The following is a 22,934-nucleotide window of genomic DNA, read 5'->3' as shown; positions in this document are numbered from 1 at the left end:
GCACATTTCTGTCCTTTTTCAGTTAAGTAGTAGCCCAGAGCTTCTCCTTACCACCCTCAGCCTCCCAAAAATAAGCTGTTACACAATCTTCAAATACAAGAAAATTTCAGAGCTCACACAGTAATAGTGGATGAGGAAAAGCTAGCGGGTTTAGTAACCTTTTTCTTCTTGGAGGAGGTAGGATGAAAAAAACTGAATCATCCAGGTTAGTTAATTACGTCAAATGTCTTCCCACGATAATGATAAGTAGATATTTTCAGTGCAGTGTCTTGTGCAGTCTCCACTGGCCGGACTGTGATGCACAGAGAGACTTGAACATACCTTCAAGCTCCCTGGCAACCCAATCTCTTGCTCTGTTCATCTTTACTCTTTTGGTCTGGGCTTAAGTCAAAGACTCAATGATGAGAAAAATTAAGAAAAGCCTTTGAGAGGAAAACTTGGCAAGTATTGGAGAACTCCGATTAATCTTCTTAATATCTTAGTAACGTGATGTTTGTTAACATTAAAATTTTTTTGTCTTTTCAGCTTTTTAAGTAGCCCTTGATGGTAGAAAATAAAGCAGAAAGAAAGCTCTGCTGCTTTAGTCTAATGATGCTGCTCTTGGAGTCCAAAGTGGTTGAACATGCTGAAGTGTCAGCAGCTCTCCAGCCATGTGCTTGGTGATAAGTTTGTTTTTGCTGGGGACGAAATTGTTCTGTCCTCTGGAGCATTATTACATAATCATTATTCCTAAATCCTTTCCATATATTCCTAGATTAAAAATAATTAATCTAGTTTAAGGGTTAGTTTATTAGGTTATTTGCCAGACTGATGTTCTACCACATTTCTGTTTTGCAGTAATTACCAGACTCTTTGGTCCCAAGGAAGTGTGGCATGTAGACACAGCTCCTACTTTATCTTGTTTTATCCCAGACTTAGATAAGTCTCTGGAGTTCAGAACTAGGGCTGGCATCAACCCACTTGTGCAAGTGCACATATATGATTAGGCTGTTATCTTTTTTTTTAAAGATTTATTTATTTATGCATACAAGAACTGGGGTACAGATCAGCAGTGTGGGGGGTGAGAGGATTCACCAGAGACAGAGTGGGGAACACAGAACAGGCAGATCGACTGAAGTACACTGCTGAGGGGAGCAGCGGACGAGTCAGGAGAGGTCTGCTGCGCCATGTGGGTTGCTCCCTGGCCAGCCAGGGATCGAACTCGTGCTGCAGAGGCTGCGGACAGCTTCATAGGTTGTGTTTTAACCCCCTGCACCACACCAGTGAGGCCCCCTAGGCTGTTATCTTAATGTAAGAAGACAGGACTCAGTAACTAAGTCTCCTTTAGGGATGGTGTGCGAGGACATCCCAAGTTGAAAGACACAGGCCTGTTAGGCAATGAGCAAGCATTGCATGGAGACTCTTGCTGTAGTTTTTTTGTACATTAAGTGGAATTTGGCTGAAGATTGCTAAATCCTGTCCTTTTTCTGTGTGATGGAAAACCGTTGCTTAGTTACTTTTTTTTTTTTCTCCACGAGGCCACTTTAAATTAGCATTCTAAGGTATTTGGAATTATGGATGAACTCATGTGACTCTTAAAGTAACTAGGCTCTCGCCAAGGGAGCACAAATGATCATCTATTGTTACACACATGTACTTAAGACGTAGAATTTTTTTTTTTTTTAAGATGGAGTTGAAGCTAGTCTCCTGACGGAGAAATACTTGTGCTTACCATGAAGAGTCATTTGTTACCTTGAGTTGTGATTATGTGATTTATGTAGAATTTTTCCTTCTGAAAGCATTATGCTTCTTTAGCATTTGTGAATGTTTGAATTGCAGGCCCATTATCACTGGCTGATGGTCACCATAGTTCATGGAAGGACAGGGTCCCTAAGGATAGTGTCTTAGTGAGAGACACATACTGTTGGTTCATTGATTTGTCCCCTATTATCCTCATGTTTTTAGGTCATGTGACTTTGAAGTTAGGTTAAAATTTAGCTGTATTGATAACATACTAATTTGTATACGGCTTTCATACTATTGATTTTTAATGTATTTGTTTCTTTTTAGAATTCTGATAATTTACACGTGGATCTATATGTGCTCTGGGCTCAGGATTCTCTCTCTCTCTCTCACACACACACACACACCTATATTTATTAAAGTTTGTAGGTCACCAAATGCTGAGGTCAGCCAAACATTCACAGTGTTGTTTCTGATTTCAACTGGTTTACTTAGTGTGGGCTTTATCAGGATGGATTAGATCAGTAAATGATATTTTTTGCCTAACAAAGTGAACTTGTTTAGTAGAGGAAATATTTGCAAAGTATATTTTTCTTGCTTTTATTCTTTTCCCTACTTGGACCTCTCTAATCTTCCTTTTTTGTGAGTGAATGTGTGTGTGTGTGTTTTCCTGAACTGTACTCCTGAGACAGAGAGTGTATAACTGAGAAGAAGCAGGGGGTGGAAAACTGAGGCAAGGTTGAGAGACTAAGACAGAGGTGCTCTCAGGCTTAGGGAAGCCATTGTGAGCACCGTGGGTCAGGGATCCATAGGACAGGAAGGTCAGAGCTGGTAGAAGGTGAGAATGGGCAGGGAGCAGAAGCAGGAATGTGGGAGTATTGGAGTTTGGAGAAATGTGAGACAAGGGCCCAACAGGGAGACAAGGAAAAGTCCAGGTCATACCAGGAACCAGTTTGTGGAAACCGAAAGAACTATGACACCGTCTGGGCAGCAAACTTAGGACATCGGAACGGAAATTCTTTGGCATTTCAACGCATGCTGTGCTCTGACCAAGAAGCTTCATAGGCATTCCCTCTCAGGAGGGACCAGGGTGTGGGCTCCCAGTGTCCACTTGCAAAAAAGCAGGTCATGGGTGTGTCTGCCGGAAGGGAAAGGGAGGTGACCTGGGAGCGTCCTGACACCTGAAGAGCGAGGTTAAGGCATGTGGCAACACAGGCGTAGTCAGCACTTTTCCGAGCAGCGCATTGTGTGACTCACCGGCCTTGGCCGCAGCACACCCATCTTCCTGCCCGCAGTGAGGAAAGCGCGCTAATTCTGCTCCATCTCAGAGGATCAACAGCCTGTGTCTCTGTGGGGTCAGAGCTCTGTTGTCATGTTGCTCTGTCCCTTAGCCCAGAGGCATGTAAAGGAACTACTGAAAGGCAGTGGAGATGCTTAAATGGAAAAGCTGCTAAATAGTTTGTATTCTGTATAAACATGGCAACTCTTTTTCTGATTTTTTTCATAGTGAAAAGAAAGTATTTTGTTTGTAAAGGGATGTATTGGCGCAAATAATATAAATGACGGTTAGTTCATGAGAAAAATGTAACTGTGGTCATAGAGTTTTGCTGCATATTGCCTATGCACTGTTCAAACAGGCATACTGAAAATTCTAAGAGTTTATTTGAGCAAAAAATTCTATTCAAATCAGGCAGTGCCAAACTGGACGTGGTTAGGGATTTTTCACCTATAGGAGCTTGGAGAGATTTTACAAAGACTGAAGTAAAGCAAGAAAATGATTGATTGGCTTTAGCTGGTTTGTGATTGGTCGTCCTAGCTTTCGATTTTGTAACCTTGAAGATTTATAGATTGTGATTTGGGTTTACTTAAGCATTAGAGCCACCTCAGTCTAATGACCTGCTTGTTTAATTAAGTAAACAATAAATCTAGATATGTAATATTTTATGCATGTATGTACTATAAATATATATGCAAATATGTAAGTTTATATGGCTTAGAAATTTCTGAGAATGAGATTTCCAATTATTGTTTTTAACTTGGAGCTTTGGTTTCTTATTTAGACATGAGTATAAAATTACTTTGTCTACTTTTAATTTGTATTATGAAATTAGATCAATTACGGCAAAGAACTAACCTTAAAAATCTCATATTTCATTAGACTCACTTCTAATTGTGCATCTCTTTGTCAATATGTTTGCTATTTAACTTAAATTATTTCATGTGTACAATAACATTAGTGATATAATCTACTTGGCATTTATTCTTGGTAACATTATATGGTGATGTACCATATTTTGATTGTAATTCTCTAATTTGTGACTTTCTGGGTCAATGATATGATATTTTTATTTTTAATTATTGAAAATACTGTGGTGTGAAAATTTTTTAACAAATTGTTTTGGGTTGTTTCTTTGGAGCATTTTCCCCAAAGTGAGATTAACAAGTCAAAGGGCAGGAACCTCTTTATAGCTTCTGTTACATATTGCCAGTTGTTTTCTAGAAAGATTGAACTAATTTGCTTTATGACTATCAATGTATAAGGCACAGTCCCAGTTTTAGAGTCTGAGCACACATGAGAAGTATAATTACATTTCTACCCCGAAGCCTAGCTATAAAGATAGCTCTCATAAGTAAACTCAATATGTGGACTTTGAAATTATGGAACTGATAAAGTCTGTAGCTAATTTGTTCTTTAGAATGTAGAGCTGAAAGTTAGGACTTTGGGACGGAAAACATGCTGTGTTGAGGTGGAGCCCCCTTTTGGAGAAGTGTGGTGCTGTGCTGCCGTTCTGTGAGGTGTCAAGGCCAGAGCAAAGGGGAAGGGTCCCCACATTTTCATCCATTTCTGTCCGAATGGTCTGCAGCTAGGCGAGGAATTTTTGGAGGGTTTCTTGGAGGTTGGGGGGAGGGTAAGGTGCACTCTGGATTCCAGCATGCAGGGAAGGAAAGGGTTCACTGGGGCCACCCGTTACTGAACCTTTCACCTTGTGAGCAGCTGCTAACTGAAGGCCTTCCTCATTGAAAATACCATCTCAAGGGTGTTGGGGTGATTCCCCTCCCCCCCGCCCATGACAGCATTATGAATTTTGTAATGGAAGTTGATTGAAATTATAGCTTCTGTAGAAATCTGTTCATTCTATAAGAATTTACTTGCCTAATCTATAAAGGTTCTTTTGCCCTACTTCTGACAGGGGGAAAAACTTAGGCCTTTCTCTGAGAAATGAATTTCCCTCATTGCTCATGTATGCTGACATAGCATTATACCTTTGCCAGCTTCCCCAGTGACTTGCAAAATTGTGTAATCTAAATCCAGAACATGTAACAGCATATTGTAAACTGGTCTAAGCGTGCACTTACTGCACAAGACAAACATATGCCATATATCATGCAGCTCAGGAAGGCAACAAGGAACAAAGATGAACAAAGGCAACAAGGAACAAAGGAAGTCAGTTGAATGAATGGTATTATAGACATTCCGAGTCATACAGTTAAATGAAGGTTGAGATATAAAATGGTTTTAATTTCCAGGCTCCAAAGTGAAAGTAAGCGTTTATGGGCAGAGAGAGGTAGAAAGAGGTAGGAAGCATTCACATGCCAGCAAGGTAAGAGAGAGACATGTCAGAGCTCTCATATGACCTAATTAGGGATTGATGGACCATTGTTTTTACACTACTCTGTAAGTTTCAGGTGTACAGCTTCACACCTTGATAGATGTATGTAGCCTACCTTACCTATCACCAAAATACTTGTATCAATCGTCACTATCAAACTGACCCTCTCTTCCTATTCCTTCCATCTTCCTATGCCTTCCCTCTGGTAACCACTATTTTGTTGTAAGAATCAAGGGGTTGGTGTTTAAGTTGTATTGCGTTTGTTTGTAGGGATGTATTAATTTTTTCTGTCATTTTGTTCAATAGTCTCATTACAATAGACCCATGAATGCATGTAGCATAATTTACACAACCATACTACTTTCTTTGACATTTAAGTTGTGAAAACTCATATGAGTACTATAAGGAATGTTTTCAAACATCTTCTTTCTGGAGTTTAACCCTTCATTTTATTCTCGTGAGAGATATATCTTCTTATGAGTCATGACCCCCGCATTTTCTGCAAAGATGTGGTACAATCAGCAGTGGTGTGTTTTTGTAATATGATTAACATCCAATGGATGACAGATGTTTAACTTGGTTACAGGTTGTGAAAATCTTAGAGAAGCATGACCCCTTGAAGAACACCCAGGCGAAATATGGAGCCATCCCTCCAGATGAGGCCAGTGCGGTGCAGAATTATGTAGAACACATGCTCTTCTTGCTGATTGAAGAGCAAGCCAAAGATGCTGCAATGGGACCTATTCTGGAATTTGTGGTCTGTGAGAACATCATGGAGAAACTCTTCCTTTGGAGCCTAAGGCGGGAATTTACTGATGAGACTAAAATCGAGCAGCTAAAGATGTATGAAATGTTGGTCACCCAGTCCCACCAGCCTCTGCTGCACCACAAGCCCATCCTGAAGCCCCTGATGATGTTGCTGAGCTCTTGTTCCGGAACAACCACCCCCACCGTGGAGGGGAAGCTGGTTGTCCTGCTCAATCAGCTCTGTTCCATCCTTGCCAAAGATCCATCCATTTTGGAACTCTTCTTTCACACTAGTGAGGACCAAGGGGCTGCCAACTTCCTCATCTTCTCCCTTCTCATTCCCTTCATTCACCGAGAGGGGACTGTTGGCCAGCAAGCCCGGGATGCTTTGCTCTTCATCATGTCTCTCTCTGCTGAGAACAGCGTGGTGGCCCATCACATCGTGGAGAACACCTACTTTTGTCCAGTAAGTCGCTCCCATTGGCATGTTTTCATCTGCTTCTTCTTTCTGCTCCTAAACTTAGGCTAAATACTTGTTTATGCCTTTCTTTTCAGCAAACTGTAGTTGGCACCTTTTATGGAAAGATGTTTAGTGCAAACCTTTTGGAAGGGAGCAGAGAAATCTCAGTCGAGGTGCTATTTGGCTGAACAGTGTCAACTCAGAATCAGCCAGCACGGGAAACTGTATGTGCTGCTAATTCTTGCTACATTTCTGTTGGTTTAGGGACTTTTTTAGTTTTTTCTAAAAGCATATCCTGAGTGATTGGTAAAACCTGCACTTTCATGTTCTTTAGCTCTTCAGGTGGGTTTTGTGCCAGTGAATCTTGGCATGTGGGAAGACCCCTCACAGCTGGCTTCACAAATTAATTTGTTTCTCAGCAAGATAATGACCATAATTGTAGATCAAAAGCAGTGATTTTATTTAGAAAATACATATTTACAATTTGAGGAAGCAAGAAATCTTCTACTCTGTCAATTTCTTAATTATTGGTATCATGAGACATACAGTGGAAGGTCCTTTGCAGATGAGCAGCCCAGACCCAGATGCAGCTCCAGGGAAGAATAGGGAGTGTGCAGGGTCTCCAAAAATGCCTTAGGGCTCTGATTATTTCTTGGTGGTAGTGTCGTCTTTGGAAAGGGTATTTAAATGACTATTTTTATAGGTTTATATCTTCTGGTTTATTAGGCAGCTTGGGCAACAGCTATTTGTATTTGCCCAATTCAGTGAACATTTCCAGTTTGTTTCCATTGCCTCTTCTCTTTAGTCACCTGTTTCTTTATAAACTTTATTGTCTTAAATATGCCTGATTCTGCTGGAAGAGTGTGTAGGTCTTCACTAGAGAGTTTTTTTGGGGAAAGGCCAGGCAAGTTGCCATCAATAGGTTCAGATCCACTGTTAGTTAACACTACCTTGTTAGTTCTTGATCTGGGGCAAGGGCATTTGGAGGGCATTTAGAAATGATGTGGGGTGTGTTTGGCTTGACAGGTGGCCAGGGAGGGAGGCCCACTGGTATTTAGTGTGCAAGGGTTATGTAAAAAGACAACTAAAAAGAGACACCATTTACAAAAGCAGCACAATCCTCAGACATGGTGAAGGAATCTAACAAATTGTGAAAAACCTTTACAGAGAAAATTATAAAACTTTATTGAAGGTCATAAAGGAAGATTTTAATAAATGACAAGCTCTGCAGTTTTTAGATATTATGTAAATGACATGTTTCCACAAATCAGTCCATAAAGTTAATGTAACTATATTTCACTATTTTTTGTTATATAAGTAGTAAAATACAGGAAACTTGAAAGAAAACTGAAATGAACACCATGAGCCAAGCAAATTTAAAATTGTTAATATTTTGCCACGATTTGGAATGTTTATCATCTATGCGTTTTGTTTTAGCTATACCATTTGACACTAAGCTATAGATACCAAATACTTTAGTATATTCTTCCTATGACTAAGGGCACTCTTCTACATAATCACAATACCATTATTACCTAGAAAAATTATATAGTAACTGCACTCTATAATCTTATATCCACTTCTCCAGTTGTTTCCAAAATGACTTTTATAGATTTTTTTCCCAGCCAGAGTCCAGTAAGGCACACCTCTTTAGTCTCTATTAATGAACTGTAACAACCTGCAGCTTTTCCCCATGACATTGACTTTTTAGGAGATGAGCATTGTTTTGTTGAACACCCCACATTCTGGGAGTGTTCCTTGTGTCTTTGACTTGCCCCTATCCCTTGCACATAAAAGTGTGTGAAAGGGCCTCCCCGGTGGCGCAGTGGTTGAGCGCTGGGCTGCAAAGCTGCCCGAAGCCTCTTCAGTGCCGGTTCGATCCCCGGCTGCTCCCCGGCCACTGGAGGAGGGTCCCACATGGCGCGCAGACCTCTCCTGCCGCCCGCTGCTCCCCTCAGCAGTGTACTTCGGTCCTTCTGCCTGCTCTGCTCCCCGCTCTGTCTCTGGTGAATTCTCTCACCCTCCCGCGCTTCTGACTGTACCTAGTGCTTGTATAAATAATAAATAAATAAATCTAAAAAAAAAAATGTTAAAACCTTAAATAAAATAAAATGCAACCTTCAAAAAAAAAGTGTGTGAAAGACCAGAAAGAGCTGAGATAATTGTTAATAATAGGAATAGTAATGTATTTTTTGAGTGCTTACTACATGCCAGGCACTGTTCTTAGTGCTTTCCATGTTTTAATTCATCTAGTTCTCACCACTGTCAGTGTCAGTGTTATTCCCATTTTAGAGATGAAGAAATGGAGGCATATTGACAGCAAGTAAATGTGTACGAGACCATGTGACTAGTAAGAGAGTCAGGATTTGAACCTGGACAGTCTCATGCAGGGACTCATGTGCTTAACTACTCACTGACCAGCACTAATAATATATCCGGACTTCCTTTTAAGCACCAGCCATAAAGAAGAGACTGGAATTAAGAACAAAAACACAGATTGAGAGAAGATATTTGCAACACACAAAACCATAAATGATTGGGACTCCAAATACAAAAACATGTAGTGCTACAAATTATTAAGAAAACAGTGAAGAAACAAAATAGCAAGGATATGAATGGGACAGTTCCCAGCAGACCTCCAAGGCCAATAAACATAAAATATCTTGCTAGCATCAGGGAAATGCAAATGGAACTCACGGCGAGATACTATGTTATACTCATCAGCATGACCACCATTTAGATATTTGATAACATCAATATTGTCACACGTGTGGAGAAACAGGAACTCTTGAGAGTATAAATTGGTATTGTAATTCAGAAAAACAGTCTAGAAACATTTAAACATTGAGTATTTGCATACTATGAGAGCCTGCAACTTCACTTCTAGATATCTGCCTTTAGGAATCTGGCACGTGTTTACAAGAATACACAGCACAAAGGTGTTCAATAGAACAGTGAGTTGAGGAAGAGAAAAATTTTTAAGGAAAGAAAAATAAAAGGTTTATTTGCACATGGATGGAATACTACTCAGCATTCAAAATGGAATAAATTCCATGTGTTAGCAAGTAATTACATGCACATGTGTGAGCGCCAATAAATCTAAATGTCTGTATAAAAAAGTAACACAAGGTTACATATACTATGTAAGTATTTGCATAAAATTTGAAATTTACATAAAGTTTTTAAACACAGAATCTTTGTGTATGCTGTTTTTGGGATACACGTGTACGCAGTAAAAGGATAAAAACAAGCACAGAAATAACATGAAGTAAGGTCCTGGAATTGGAGTGGGGTTTAGCTCTGTTTGTAAAGTTTCAGTTTTTGAAAAACTGAAGAGCAGTCTGACGAGATTAAGACCAAATATTAAAATCTTTTAAACTGGAGGGATGGCTTTCTATAACATTTTACATGTTTGTAACATTTCCTACTTCAAGCTAAGTATACTAGGACAAGATGAACATATTTTTATTGTTTAGATTTCCAATTATTATGTTATAAGCAGATTTCACTGAGTAATTGTTCCTTTTACTAAACATGCTTTAAAACACTACAGAGTTCATTAAAATGAGAGGAAAAGCACGTCTCCGGCTGACCTTATTTGCTAGAATGGAACACAGACCTTCCTTGTGTTAAGTTGCCCCTCAGGATAGATCTCATAATCTCATTTGTACCCAGTTTTCTATAATTACATCTGACAACATAATTAAAAAAAAGGCCTTTTTTACGTTGAAGATAAAAGCATACTCTATTAACCATCCGGCTAAGGACCACGATTGACAAAAAGCTTTCTCTAATTAGTGTGATTGTCAGAGTATGTTAGCATCAGGCTTTTGGAAGAGTAACGGCTGCTTCAGCAACTGGACCACTTTGGGGAACTTTTGTTGTAGTTGGTAGGAAGAGCTTGCTGGTTCCACTGCCTGTTATCTCAAGATGTTTCTTCCCAAGAAAAGGAGGAGAATGAGGCCTCCCTGGGGAACAGTTCAGTGCCAAAAAATGGTTGTGGTTATATGGCCCTTTGTTCTTTTGATGCTTTTTTTTCAACCCAATGCTGATGATCAACTCCTTGTTGCATGTCACCTATTAGCAAAGTAGAACACAGCTTATACATAAATCCAAAAATGCAAATCGAATTACAGCAACCTTTAGGTACACAGCCGCAAGTAGAGAGTTATTTATCCCATGTCCAAAATTTATGAGGCTTTTTATTTTGGCAGGTTGTAGCAAATGGTCCCCACCAGGTGTTTTGCTGCTAGCTTCAGACTAAAGCCATCTGCTAAAATTCCTTTTGTTTTTGCTCAAATTAACTGGTACCATTAGATGTTTAAAGCTAAAGACGGACCTTCCCTGACTTGTTCAGTACTCTGCTCCTGTCATTACAACATATGAATGGCAGAGTCTGGTTCAAAATCACGTGTATCTGTTACTCAAGTCATAGTGTCAGCACTGACCATGCCATGCTGCTGTCAGGCAAGGCGTTTGCTTATTAAGTTGTCTGTTGTCCTTACAGCTTCATATGGTGATTAAGTTTCTTTTAAGGATACTTTTTTTTAAATTTTGATATAATTGACATACAGCACTCTTTTAGTTTCAGGTAGGAAACATAATATCTATATACACTTAAGGACATTCTTAAGGGAAGATAAATCAAAAATATTGGGTTAATACTTGGGAAAAATATAGTGTTTTATGATTTTTTTGGTGTCATAATCAGTGAAAACTAAAATCATGGACCTGAATTTCATTTTTTTTAAAGATTTATTTATTTATGCATACAAGAGCTGGGGTACAGGCTTGTGGGGAGTGAGAGGATTCACCAGAGACAGTGGGAAACAGAACAGGCAGATTGACCAAAGTACACTGCTGAGGGGAGCAGCGGGCGAGTCAGCAGAGGTCTGCTGCACGATGTGGGTTGCTCCCTGGCTGGCCAGGAATCGAACTTGTGCTGCAGAGGCAGCAGATTGCTTCATAGTGCGGTGCTTAACCCCTTGCGCCACCAGGGAGGCCTTCATTTCATTTTGAATTAGCGGTTGTATGTCTATCTGGTTTCTAAATTTTTAAATTAAAGAAATTTTGAAGCTAATATATCGTGCCATTCAAATCTTGAACCTGGAAAAGTTTTCTACTAACCTGTTGTTGCCTCTGCTTTTCGCCTGTCCTATTCTAACATCACCCTCTGGCCCCCTTAGTGTTACAGTCACCTTCCCTACTTTTGTAGTTGACCCTGGTACGATGAGGGAGACCACGCGCGCAGTTGAAAATCCCTTTATAGTTGGCTGGACCTGTGGGCTCCACACCCACGGATTCAGCCACCTACAACTGTGGTTAGTTCAATCGGTAAATACAGGGACTGCAGGTAGGAATAAACCCGAAAGTGAGTATCTCCCACAGCTCACTCTGTGTTGCTCGAGGGTCAGCTGTGTCAGTTTCTTTGCTGTCTCCTCCAATCCCCCTGGCCTGACTTGTTGCTGTGCTTGCTTCTGTACCAGCCTTACATAGTGCCTGGCTAGTCTGTCCTAGACATAGATGTGGCCTCGGTGAAGAATCTGAGCTCTGAGCAGAAGCCATGGAAGGGGGCATATAAATATTAAGCAGTAAAGCGTTGGAATCTTGTTGTTAAGATGGTGTCATGTTCCTTGTTCCCCCCCATAGCTCTCCTGTTCTGAATTCTGGAGACATCCCCCAGCGCCACTGTCTAGTGGCCGCGCAGGCCTGGGCTCCGCCCGGCTGTGGGCTGCGGGCCGCAGGGCCCTGTAAGGCAGGCCCTGTTCCCGTCTCAGCCACCCCTTTCTCACAATGCTCTTAAAAAACTGGATATTAGGTATGTGTTATTTTTAATTACTGTCACTGATGTATGTAATTTGAAAATTAATGTTGCTGTAATTATATTGATATACTGAATACTTATTCCCAGCTTTTTAGTCAGACAAATTAAGCCTGTCTTTATGAATTCATCTTCAAAGCCTCCGAGTGGTTAAGGAATTGAGAGTGTGCAGAATTAAGGCTTTTGTTCTGTGGTTAATTTAGCATGAGTTAGCAAATATAATTGATTTTAAAAATGTGGCATCAAGATTAGATTTCCCTTCAAGGAGAACTTTTGGTCTCTGTTCTCTCTTGCCAGAGGTTTCTAATTTATAACAGGCAACTCGCTCGGGTCATATTCAAAGCTGGAATTAAAATGATTTGTTTGGGGTATGCTGACAAGTTGTTAAAGGCTTTCAATAGGGGACATTCTCCTTTGGGACCACAAATACCCTGATTTTGAAAAAGAGGTGAATGCACAGTCTTGTCTACTCTTGTATTTCCTGGGCTTACCGTAGTACCTAGGTGCCCAGTAATTGTGTGTGTGTGTGTGTGTGTGTGTGTCTGTGTGTTTTAACTGAGTGAGTGGGTGAATAAAGACCACTAGGAACCAGAACAGAGAAATGTAGTCCTTTGATTTCTCCAGCACTGAAACAGCTCCTCCGTTTGTCTCCCTGCCATCACACCCCATGGCGGATTCCTACCGTATTAACAACCCCACTCCCGCGTGCCTCCCTCGGCTTTCTCTGTACTCAGAGCTCACGGTTCACCCTCCAGCCTGGGCTCTGTCGTGGTGTTGGGTGTGCTGCTCGTGGGTGTAGCTGCTAGCACCCGAAACTCAGCATACCTGACTCGACAAGTCATCCACACCCCCAGTGAGGGCTGGAGTGAGTAGGTCACACCAGGCAGATGGAGAAGATTGGCCCTAGAGTTCTCTGTGTGAGAAAGTTGATTGCCACTGAGGGAAACAGCAGGTGCTGTGGGAACAGGTCAAGGGGAAGGATGTGAACCTGGAGATTATTTTTTTTGTTCAGTGTCGTTCCTGCCTTGGTTTCCGATGTTTGGCTCTATGGGTTAATTTGTCATATCTCATCTCTAGATCTCTGTTCTGTATGGCTTGAGGTGCCAACTTCATACGAATGGGTCCACGTGTCTTTCTCTTGCCCAGATCCTCCCCTAAGCATCAGACCCCTCACACAGATCCATCTCCTGGCTCTCTGCTTGGAGGCACCCCAGCTCTCTATCCTGGCCTCCACTGCCTGGCAGGACCTGCCTCCTGCTGGAGCCTGCCTAGGCTCTCTCCACCTCTGACTCGGCACTCTGGTGTCACTGTGTTTCTCATAGTTCCAAGAAGATGCCATCTTTTCTCAGTCCTCCTAGCTTTCATACATGCTGTTTCCTCTGCTTGGAACGCGCCTCCTTTCAGGACTCTTCCTGGCCACCTGCTCTTTATTCTTTGGCACCTTTGACATTAGTTCTTTTGAGAACATCCCTTCTCCCGGTCTGACAAGCGTGCGTTAAAGTCCTTTTGTACATTCATTACAGCCTGTGTTTCCCATGATGGATTCTGAGCATTTATAACACTGTTATAATTGCCTCTTTGTCTCTTATTCGATGGTGAAATCAGTAAAACTTAGCCATTTGTTTTCTGGACCTAACTCAGAATTGAATGTTTTCTTGAATGTTTACCTCATGTCTGAGTAACCTCAACAGCTCAGGATTCACGCCAGAGCGACGCCTTTACAGATAACTTCCCTGTTTCTACTGTGTTCCATGCCTCCTACGCCTGCCACATCCCAGCTCAGGGGTGCCCCCGGCCAGCCCCACTTCCCTGTTGGGTGTGCTGTGAAATCCGCTTTCCTTTGTCTTATATCTATCTCCAAGTTAAAAATCAACAGGCACTCAGCAAAATGTGTTCTTCAACATTTCTGCCTCTATTAAAATATCGCCCCTTTCTTAATGACCTAAGCTGGGTAGCTGGACGGTTTGAGTTCTTTACCTTCAGAACTAGGAGCTGTCAGTTTCATTGTAGGAACATTGGTCTGAGGGAGCAAGTCCAACCCAGGAGCTTCGGCGTCATGCTGGAGTCATAGGTGCCACCCTGGGGGTTATACCCCAATTTATTCCTACCTCTTCCTACTACTGATACTTTGGGGTAGAGCTGTTTGAATTGTTATCACCTCCGCTTGACCCATGACCCCTAGTTCTTTCTCCTTGCTGTCGTTTGTGAAGAGCAGTTGAGAGAATATCCAAGAAAGTGCTTTCTAAATGGTAAACTTGAACTTGTCAGTCATGACCTTCAACTTTTCTCATAAAGCTCCTTGTGGTTCCTGCCTGTGAGACCCTCTGTCTTGGCGCCCTCCGTCCAGGACTGCCTGAGAAGGACGGCGGGTTTGTGCCTTCTCAGCGCTGGTACTCAACATAGTATGGGAGCTTCCTCCTCTCCCGAACCTTCTGGGGATAGAAATCATGTTTCTTTCATCTTTGCACGTGTCTCCCTTGCTCCCCACACCCCCAGCCCAGCGGAGGCCTGACACGGAGCCCCAAGCAGGCCCTGTCAAATATACATGTGTCAACCAAATACCTCTGGAGCCCTCTTGCCCTCTGCCTGAGTTGCCCTCCCATCTGCCTCCAGCTGCGTTGTGCAGTGCCTTTAACCCCTGACTGCCCGAAGCGCAGGCCTCGGAACAGCGGCACCGGCCTTCACCAGGTGAAGAACTTCACAAGATAGTTCATGACGTTTTTATTTCTCGTTGCAGGTACTCGCCACTGGGCTCAGCGGTCTCTACTCTTCCCTGCCTACAAAGCTGGAAGAGAAAGGTGAGGAATGGCACTGCCTTCTGAAAGACGACTGGCTGCTCCTCCCTGCCCTCGTCCAGTTCATGAACTCCCTGGAGTTTTGCAATGCGGTGATCCAGGTACCGGAGCACGATAAAGGAGCCCTTTGTAATGGTCCCCGCTGAGTGCAACCATGGGGCAGGGTTTCGTCCAAACAGTCCTTCTTTTAGTTTTGATCAGCATTTATGGAACGTTGATGCTTTAAATATACTGAATGTCCTTGCATGAATAAAATGGTTAGTTTATAGGTTTCTGGAAGTTTCGATTGAGAAAAAAATTAGTAGATTTTATCTTCCTTATAAAAAGTGTTAATTCTGTTTTGATTATCCACTTAACCATCAAAAATAAGTTCAATGCCTGACTCATTAAATAGATATTTTTAGGCTTCTAAGTACTTCAGATTATACCACTTTTACTTCAAGGTCTTCTTGGAAGTCTACAAAGGAAAACACTTTATTTTGCTTAATGGTGCATACAACATAAAGAATATTGTTATCCCAATTGAATTTGGAGGAAGTTAAGCATCTTCTTAGCAACACAAATTAAATTTGCTTTGAAATTGGCCTGCTTCAGGAAAAAACAGGCACTGAACTCTAGTATATTTGCTTCTTGATTAGATTTTTACCTTCAGATTTCTCGTTACCGTTTTCAATAAAAATCAGATTTTATATATATTTAAGGGTGTAGTGGGTTTTCATCAAAAATGTTTTATTTCTTATAGCATAAAATTGCCTTAATATTGGATTTATTAAGAAATCAAATTTTCTTTATGGTGATTGTAAGGTGAAAAATGTTAGTTATAATTTGTTTATCTACCAAATAAAGAAACAGCTTCTGGAAGAAAATGCAAGTAAATTACTTTAGTTCTCATCTCATTTTTATTGCTAAATCAGAGGAAGTTTTATTTATATATAAGATGAATGAATTACATCTTAAGTTATTTTTTTCCTTTAATATTATGGCCTATCAACATTTTCTTGCAGAAGTGTGTGGAAATAAAAAAGATGAAACTATTAGTTCCTCCCCAAATGTACACACAGAGAGAGATTATCAGTAATTTAAAGATCTTGCCTCACTTCCCTAGAAATTGCTTTTTACTTTATTGTCTGATTTTATTTATTTATTTTTTTAAAGAAAGAGAAGTAGAGCCAACTGCATGTTAAGGACAGAGAAATGATATATTTCATACTCTCTTGAAATTGAGGCCATATACTTTTAAGATTTTTTGTTTGGAGATAGCACTAGAAAAATTACTTACAAAAGATATTAGTAAAGGGTTATCCACAGTATAAATATATTTTAAAAATAAAGTGTGAGAAGTGTTCTGCCTCTAATAATGTCTTCTGTTTTTTTTTTTTTATGGTATCTGTTTTTTTAACAAAAAATTTTGTAAATGCCTTCCTCCCCAATAAAAGTGATTATTATAGAACATGAATCTTCAAAATGAGAAAATTCTTTCTGCTAGCAAAATGAGTAGTCTATTTTGACAGTTATATTCTTTTGTAAAAAGTCAGCTGCAAGATGAGAATGTGACATAGACAAAGTTATGGGGCAAAAATTATACTTTCCAATTTGTTAATTTTCACTTAGGAGTCCTTGCACATATCCAATCTGTTTATTATTTGTTTTTTTTTTTTTCCAAATAGAGGCTTAAAATTACCCACTTTTTCTTTATTTGAAAGCCCAAGCTGTTTATATTGGAGTAAGACACCTGAAAAAATTACATAGCAGTGAAGTCTGAATTGTCTTTTATCCCTGAAATAAATGGCCAAATACACAGAAATGTTTGATTTTAAGAAGAGCCAAAGAGTGAAATCGTCGTACTTTTTTTTTTTATGGGTCCTATTACTCTCTTAGGTGGCTCATCCCTTGATTCGTAATCAGCTTGTCAATTACATCTACAATGGATTCTTGGTACCAGTCCTGGCTCCTGCTCTCCATAAGGTCAGTGATGGGCTAGTGTGATCTTCATCTGTAGTACAATTGAGGAGGGTAAACATGTGGTCCATTCAGCTGTGACCTTAGCTTTATTTTTCTTCTCATTCCATCCATATTCTCTTAACAGCCTCAAACATAGGTCTTAACTCTAACACTTGAAGTCTGATGGAATCCATTTGTTGCCACGGAATATTTCATTGTGAATGTCCAGTCAGGTGGTCTAAACGAGGGCTGGCTGACAGGCTGATTCTTGTGCATGCTAGTGGCTACTGGGAACTGTCTGTGAAGCTGTCCACTGAGCCATGTCTGCCAGGAGATGGTGAGGTTGACCATGAAAGTGAAGACAGTGGTAGCCAAATGCCATGGATTTGCCATCTTTGTAATAGAACATAATTTTTTATTATAACAATTTAAGTTTTATGACAACAGAGGTTAAAGGGAAGTCAAGTTAAGGTCCATTCAGAGACTTGCTCTCTCATTAGTACCTCACTGAATTCCTTGTGATGCTGTTGTTTCATGTAATAGATCAACTGATAACACCTTATTGTGAGCTGTCAGGAGACACCCAGGGACCTCAAATTCTAATTTTAAGGAGTTTGTTTTTTTCTTCACTAAGTTAAGAGGCACAGGGTTGCTTTCAGAGAATCTTTGTCAAGTTATTGGAATTGCCAGCCCTGGTGGGAAGAGAAACAAAGAAGAGCTTTTCATGTGTTGTTCTGATGAACACCCGCTTCCTACATCCAGAAGTTGCATCTCCATGGGCAACTGTGAAGCCCCGAAGTAGATGCTGATGGCGTCTCTAGTTTAGAGCAGCTGGTCTTGGGGAAGATGTTTATCTTTTATCATCCAGTGCCTTTTGAGCATAGTGGCAATATTTCCAAGGTGAACAAGATACTTGGCTGGCTAGGATTTTTGTGTTACTTCTCGTTTCCAGAAGTAATCTTGGATATGGTTCAAATATTAAAACATTAAGGTTTCCAGGTTACTTTGGTGGTTATGGGCTCAAAGGCACCAAGTCTTTGAAATTAAATCTGTCCTGAAAAATGTGGAGCATATTTTTGGAAAATACAGACAGGTTGCCCTTCTTTAGTATCTTAACTGTTGAGGAGATGGGGCAGGTGTTTATATTGAAGGTCTCCAGGCCTCTGGACAGAGGGGTTTTCCTCATGGAGGATACAGACCCCAAGGTCGTGGTTATCCATACAGGCTCTTGTCTGCGTCCACTTCCCTCCTCATGCTTTCCCTCATTGATGGGTTGATATAAAATAATTTCCCAAGTCATTATTATAATAATGATAACTGTAATTATTGTTTGTTCAGAATATTTTATGTTATATGCCATCTGTTTCAAATATCAGTGATAACGCTTTAGCCATAACTGAGGATGCAAGCCACCTCGGAGAGCTCTCGGCAAGGGTCTCTATACTCCTCCTTTCTAGCATTCACCACCGTGGAACTGAATCATGAAATGTGTGTCACTTGTTTATGTCTGTCTCCGTGGTGCTATGCTTCATGGGAATAAGGCTCATTCCTGTTTAATTCACTCTGGTATTCCCAGTGCCTTGCCCAGTACCATAGATGTAGGAGGTTGAACAAACAGACATGGAAGGAAGGGTGTTTGTTACAGTACCAAGCAGGATTCTGGCACTTGGCACATCCCCAGACAGTAGTTCATAGACTATGCAGTAGCATCTTACATATATTAACTAATGTTCTGAGTTATATCCAAATTAAAACACTATATTTAAAAAATCATGACATTATTAATACTACTTGTTCTGGAAAAAAAAAAGAGCCCATCTTGACGAGATCGGGCGCGTTCAGGGTGGTATGGCCGTAGACAGAGCCCATCCTGAAAATGTAAAATGCAAAATGAACGTTACTATATAAGATTTGAATTTCTGGTCCCGAATTAAAATTCCTTAACTTTTATCCAGGGCAGAGAGTTTCTCCCAGGGCTATTTAGTGACTAGGGAAAATATTTCCCCCCCTAATTTACTTTTCTCCCTTCTCGCTATCTTCTTTTGTTTGTGTTTTTATCTTTTAGAATGAAGAGGTCTGGGAAGGAAGCAGAGAAAGGGGGTAGGGAGAGTGAACAACTTCTCTTATGGCTCTTGGCTTCCCAAGTGGCTGATTAAAGAAGAGCTTTCGTGGGTGGCGGGATGGAGGAAAGAAGCTGAGAATTGGGTGTTTCTGGAGGGAACAGTCACATCCTACAGTTTGTATCCCTCCCCTCCTTTGATTTGGGGAGGGATCCCTGCAGTCTCTGGTCTACTTCAGGGGCTACTAGCTCTTTTTCACCTTCTGTGTCCTTGCTTTGACAGAGGAGCCTTAGTCAGTACCCCAAGGCCATTTCCTTTGTTACCATCTCAGCCCCCAGTTCTTGCATAACAATGCAGTCACTGGCCACCCAGTGTGCAAGAGTGACCTTGCTCTTCTCTGTCTCACAAATAATTTAAATAAATTCATACTTCAGCATTTTCCCACGTTACAACCAACACACACAAACAGTATTCCCACAGCATTTCTTAATCAGAGGTGAAGTCATAACCAAGAGCTATGGGTACTCCGTGGTGGCTGGGGACAGGTGAGGATTGTCTCCACTGTACCTCCGCACAGGTGTGTGTGATAATCCTACCCTGCGAGTCGAGTCGCTCTGCTCTGTGCTTTCTTCATGCAACGCCATGGGCAGCCTCTTACACTTCTGTGTTAGTACAAAGGCACAGCTGATTTCTTTTCAAGGACTGCATAGTTTTCTGTGGTGTGAATATACAGGTTCACAATCCCTTGTCTATGTTTCAACAATTCAAAAAACCCTAAAAACACTTCTTTAAAAAAATAATTCATATGACAGTATGCTCTAACCTTTGCTGAACTCATCTGATGATGAACCCCTGCCTGAACTGTCTTGAGGCTACTTGTTTGAATCCCGCTTGTGTTAGTATTTGTCTATGTTTGGCTTTAGGATGCTGCCCCGGTCCTGCTTTGTTGCTATGGCAGATGTGTGACTGTTCATATTGCTTTCCTAAATACAAAAAGGTTTGAATTCCAGAATACTCTTGCTCTCTAGGATTTGGGAGAGGAGATTGGAAACCTATTTGGCACACTTAGGAAAGGATACATTTTGAATATAAATTAAAGTCATATTAAAAAATGGTGCCATGTTAATAGAGGTGATTTAGAAGTTACTTAGACCCTGCACAGGTGGCCTGAAAATCCACTGGGCCTGACTGCTCCCCCACAGAGTTGGCTCTCTGTGCTCTCCCCTCACATGGTGCCCGGCTTTTTTCATGCGATTCTTGAGTCTGAGCCTTCTTATTTCTAACCCCAACAGTGTCATGTCTGGTCATCATCTCCACATACCTCCACTCAGGTTAGTTTTGCTAAAGGTTCTCGTTGCTGCCTCTTCCTTCTTCAGGTCCGCTGACCTGTAACTGGTGGAGTGAGTTTTCTAGACAGATGTCTAAACACATAACCCCTTCTTGAAAACCTCGGCTGGGTCTCACTGCTTGGCCCAGGCCCCCTGCAGGCCGGCCTCAGTCTGGCTTAGGGTGTCCCTGCACTTGGTCCTTGTCCTTTGCTTGGAACGCCCCCTTCTGGGCTCTTCTCTTGTCAGGTCTTACTCTGTCTCTGTCTTCAAGGACCCGCTCCCTCCTGCGACCATCCCTGACTCAGGGAGTTGGTGTGAGGGTCCTGGATTTCTTTCTTCTAGAATGTGTACCTGTCAGTGTGTGGGTCAGCCAGTTAGCCCTGATTTCTGTTGCTTGACACATTCCTGTATATTTTGGGGACTCATTACATATCTGAAGATGATGATGCTACTGGGGCAAAGTCCCCAGGTAGAGCTCATGGTCTGGTAAAAGGGTTGCTAGGCACTATTTTTTGAATGCTGTGATCAGACTGAGGCACCCTAACCAGAGGTGATTCGGGCTGTGAGCTTTGCCATTAGCTTGTTGGGTGTGATGTTTAGCGTGCCAAATGACAGCTGGTGGTGGCACTGACACTGGCTAGGCGCTGCCCCAGCCCCAGCAGGCCAGACACAGGCCGGGCAGGGTGCCTGGACTGGGAAGGCAGGTGACCTGAACACACCTGGGCTCAGGTGTAGGAATTTTGTCAAGTGGGCTGGAAATCAGAAGCTTCTGTTTTGGGGGTTATTTGGGCCCCTTTATTTGGAGACTGTTTAAAAACGGGGCCAAGAAGTTTGGGAATGTTTGTTGGAGTTGGCGACCTTGAGGGGAGTGCGCCGAAGGGAGGGATGGAAGGAAAAATAATAACATACCGTCCTCCTCTGCAACACAGCTCTCAGGCATTAACAGCCATAACTGTGGCCTCAGAGAAGCCTGTCCTTTGGCTTCTGCAGAGAAGCCAGCTGTGTTTCATTCCGCACGTTATTCCATATGAATACGCTTGGGAAAACAGAAGTAAAATATCCTCCAGAAAAACCAATTTTTCCACTACCTCTTGTGTGCTAAAATCTCGCTTGAACCATACACCCCAGTAGAATAATTCTGGCCATTTCCTTGGAGCCGTGTGTGGGGTTCCTATAAGCCACTGTGGAGCCCATTTGTTTTACAATCTTGTCTTCTGAGCACGCACATACATATTCATGATCTGCAGCCTAGGCGCTCAATAATTCATGGCTTATTGACTTAGGCTGATGGATGGATGTTTTGGGGGCGGAGAGAAGAATGGCTGTTCTGAGCCGCTCAGAGCAGCCACGCTTTGACCCCCGTTAGTGGGAGGTACTGAGACCCTCTGGGGCTCACTGGGCTTTCACCAGCCAGGGATGTTTCTGACTTTTATGCCTTGTGAAACTAGTGACTAAAGATTTTAAAAGCAGTTAATAGCATCTCAAATGATCACCATTAATAAATGTTAATGAGCTGTAATTGGGCTCTGTGTTTACAGGAGGAATAAATACACTGGCCCCTCATGTCCTGCTGGTTTTAGTCTCCAGTGGGGAGTGGACACAACAGGTCTCTTAACCATCCCTCAGCTCAGTGTCTCCTGTTCATCCTCCCTCATGAGGCTCAAGTCTGGGAGATGGTGGAGGGGCTTTGGGGAGGGGGGCAAAAGGGTAGCGGTGAGCCCCCGCCTTGCCCTACTGGCTGACTTCCCACTGCCTTTCTGGATGCTCTGTGTCACTCTGCTGTCATCTGCTTCACTTCCTGATGAAAAACACCTGCAAGTTTCATCTCTGGTTTCCTCTAGTGCTGCAAAATGTCATTGGTCAGGGGGTTCCTTGCAGTGGGAAACTGCAAGAAAGAAGGAGTCAAAAGCTTGATTGAGATGCCATCTTGGCCCTGGAATTTTAAAATTTTAATTTTCAAATTTGGTGTTCTTCGCTAAATTTTTCTCACTTCCCTTTAGTTATGGGGTTTCAAACTAAACTCCCACTCTGGAGTGAGCCATTACTAAAAACTGTAGTGGGATAATATTTTGGTTTCTCCATTTCGTAGTTCTGGTTATACATTTCAGTCATTTGTTTTTTTACGACACAGTTTCTACGTTATTGACTCAAAGTCCAGTCACTAGCGCCCCCTACCTTTCTTGCTAGCTCCTTACTCTTTCTCTTGTGTTGATGTTGAGTGGCAGTTGCTCAGATGAACTTTGTTTCTTTCCATGCCTGGAGCAATAAGCCAGTCATGTAAAGTGACTCTGCCCTCCCCTGCACTGAATCAGAGGTGATTCAGGCTGTGAGCTGAAGCATACCTGTGCGCCCACCTGGGTCCACAGCCTGGGTAGGGAGGTGTTCCATGAGGGCCGTCTGGCTGCTGGGGCTTGAGCTCAGTAGGAAAGCTTGATGCACCCAGCACCCC

The 22,934-nt window shown here is 41.8% G+C and overlaps 1 protein-coding gene across 4 annotated transcripts in view; it reads left to right on the top strand.

The window, feature by feature from the left end:
- FHIP1A (FHF complex subunit HOOK interacting protein 1A) overlaps positions 1-22,934 on the top strand; it is a 182,638-nt gene that overhangs the window by 110,943 nt on the left and 48,761 nt on the right. For all 4 annotated transcript variants that reach the window (XM_037495819.2, XM_054690049.1, XM_054690048.1 and 1 more), the window contains 3 exons: positions 5,920-6,546; positions 15,099-15,257; positions 17,035-17,121. In XM_037495819.2, the coding sequence (XP_037351716.1) occupies positions 5,920-6,546; positions 15,099-15,257; positions 17,035-17,121 (873 nt within the window). The remainder of the gene's footprint in view (positions 1-5,919; positions 6,547-15,098; positions 15,258-17,034; positions 17,122-22,934) is intronic.

The sequence above is a fragment of the Talpa occidentalis genome, unplaced genomic scaffold, assembly GCF_014898055.3.
Source record: "Talpa occidentalis isolate TD23 unplaced genomic scaffold, MPIMG_talOcc4v2.1 talOcc4.8, whole genome shotgun sequence".
Classification (NCBI taxonomy): Eukaryota; Metazoa; Chordata; class Mammalia; order Eulipotyphla; family Talpidae; genus Talpa; species Talpa occidentalis.
This window is presented reverse-complemented; position numbering and strand designations above follow the sequence as displayed.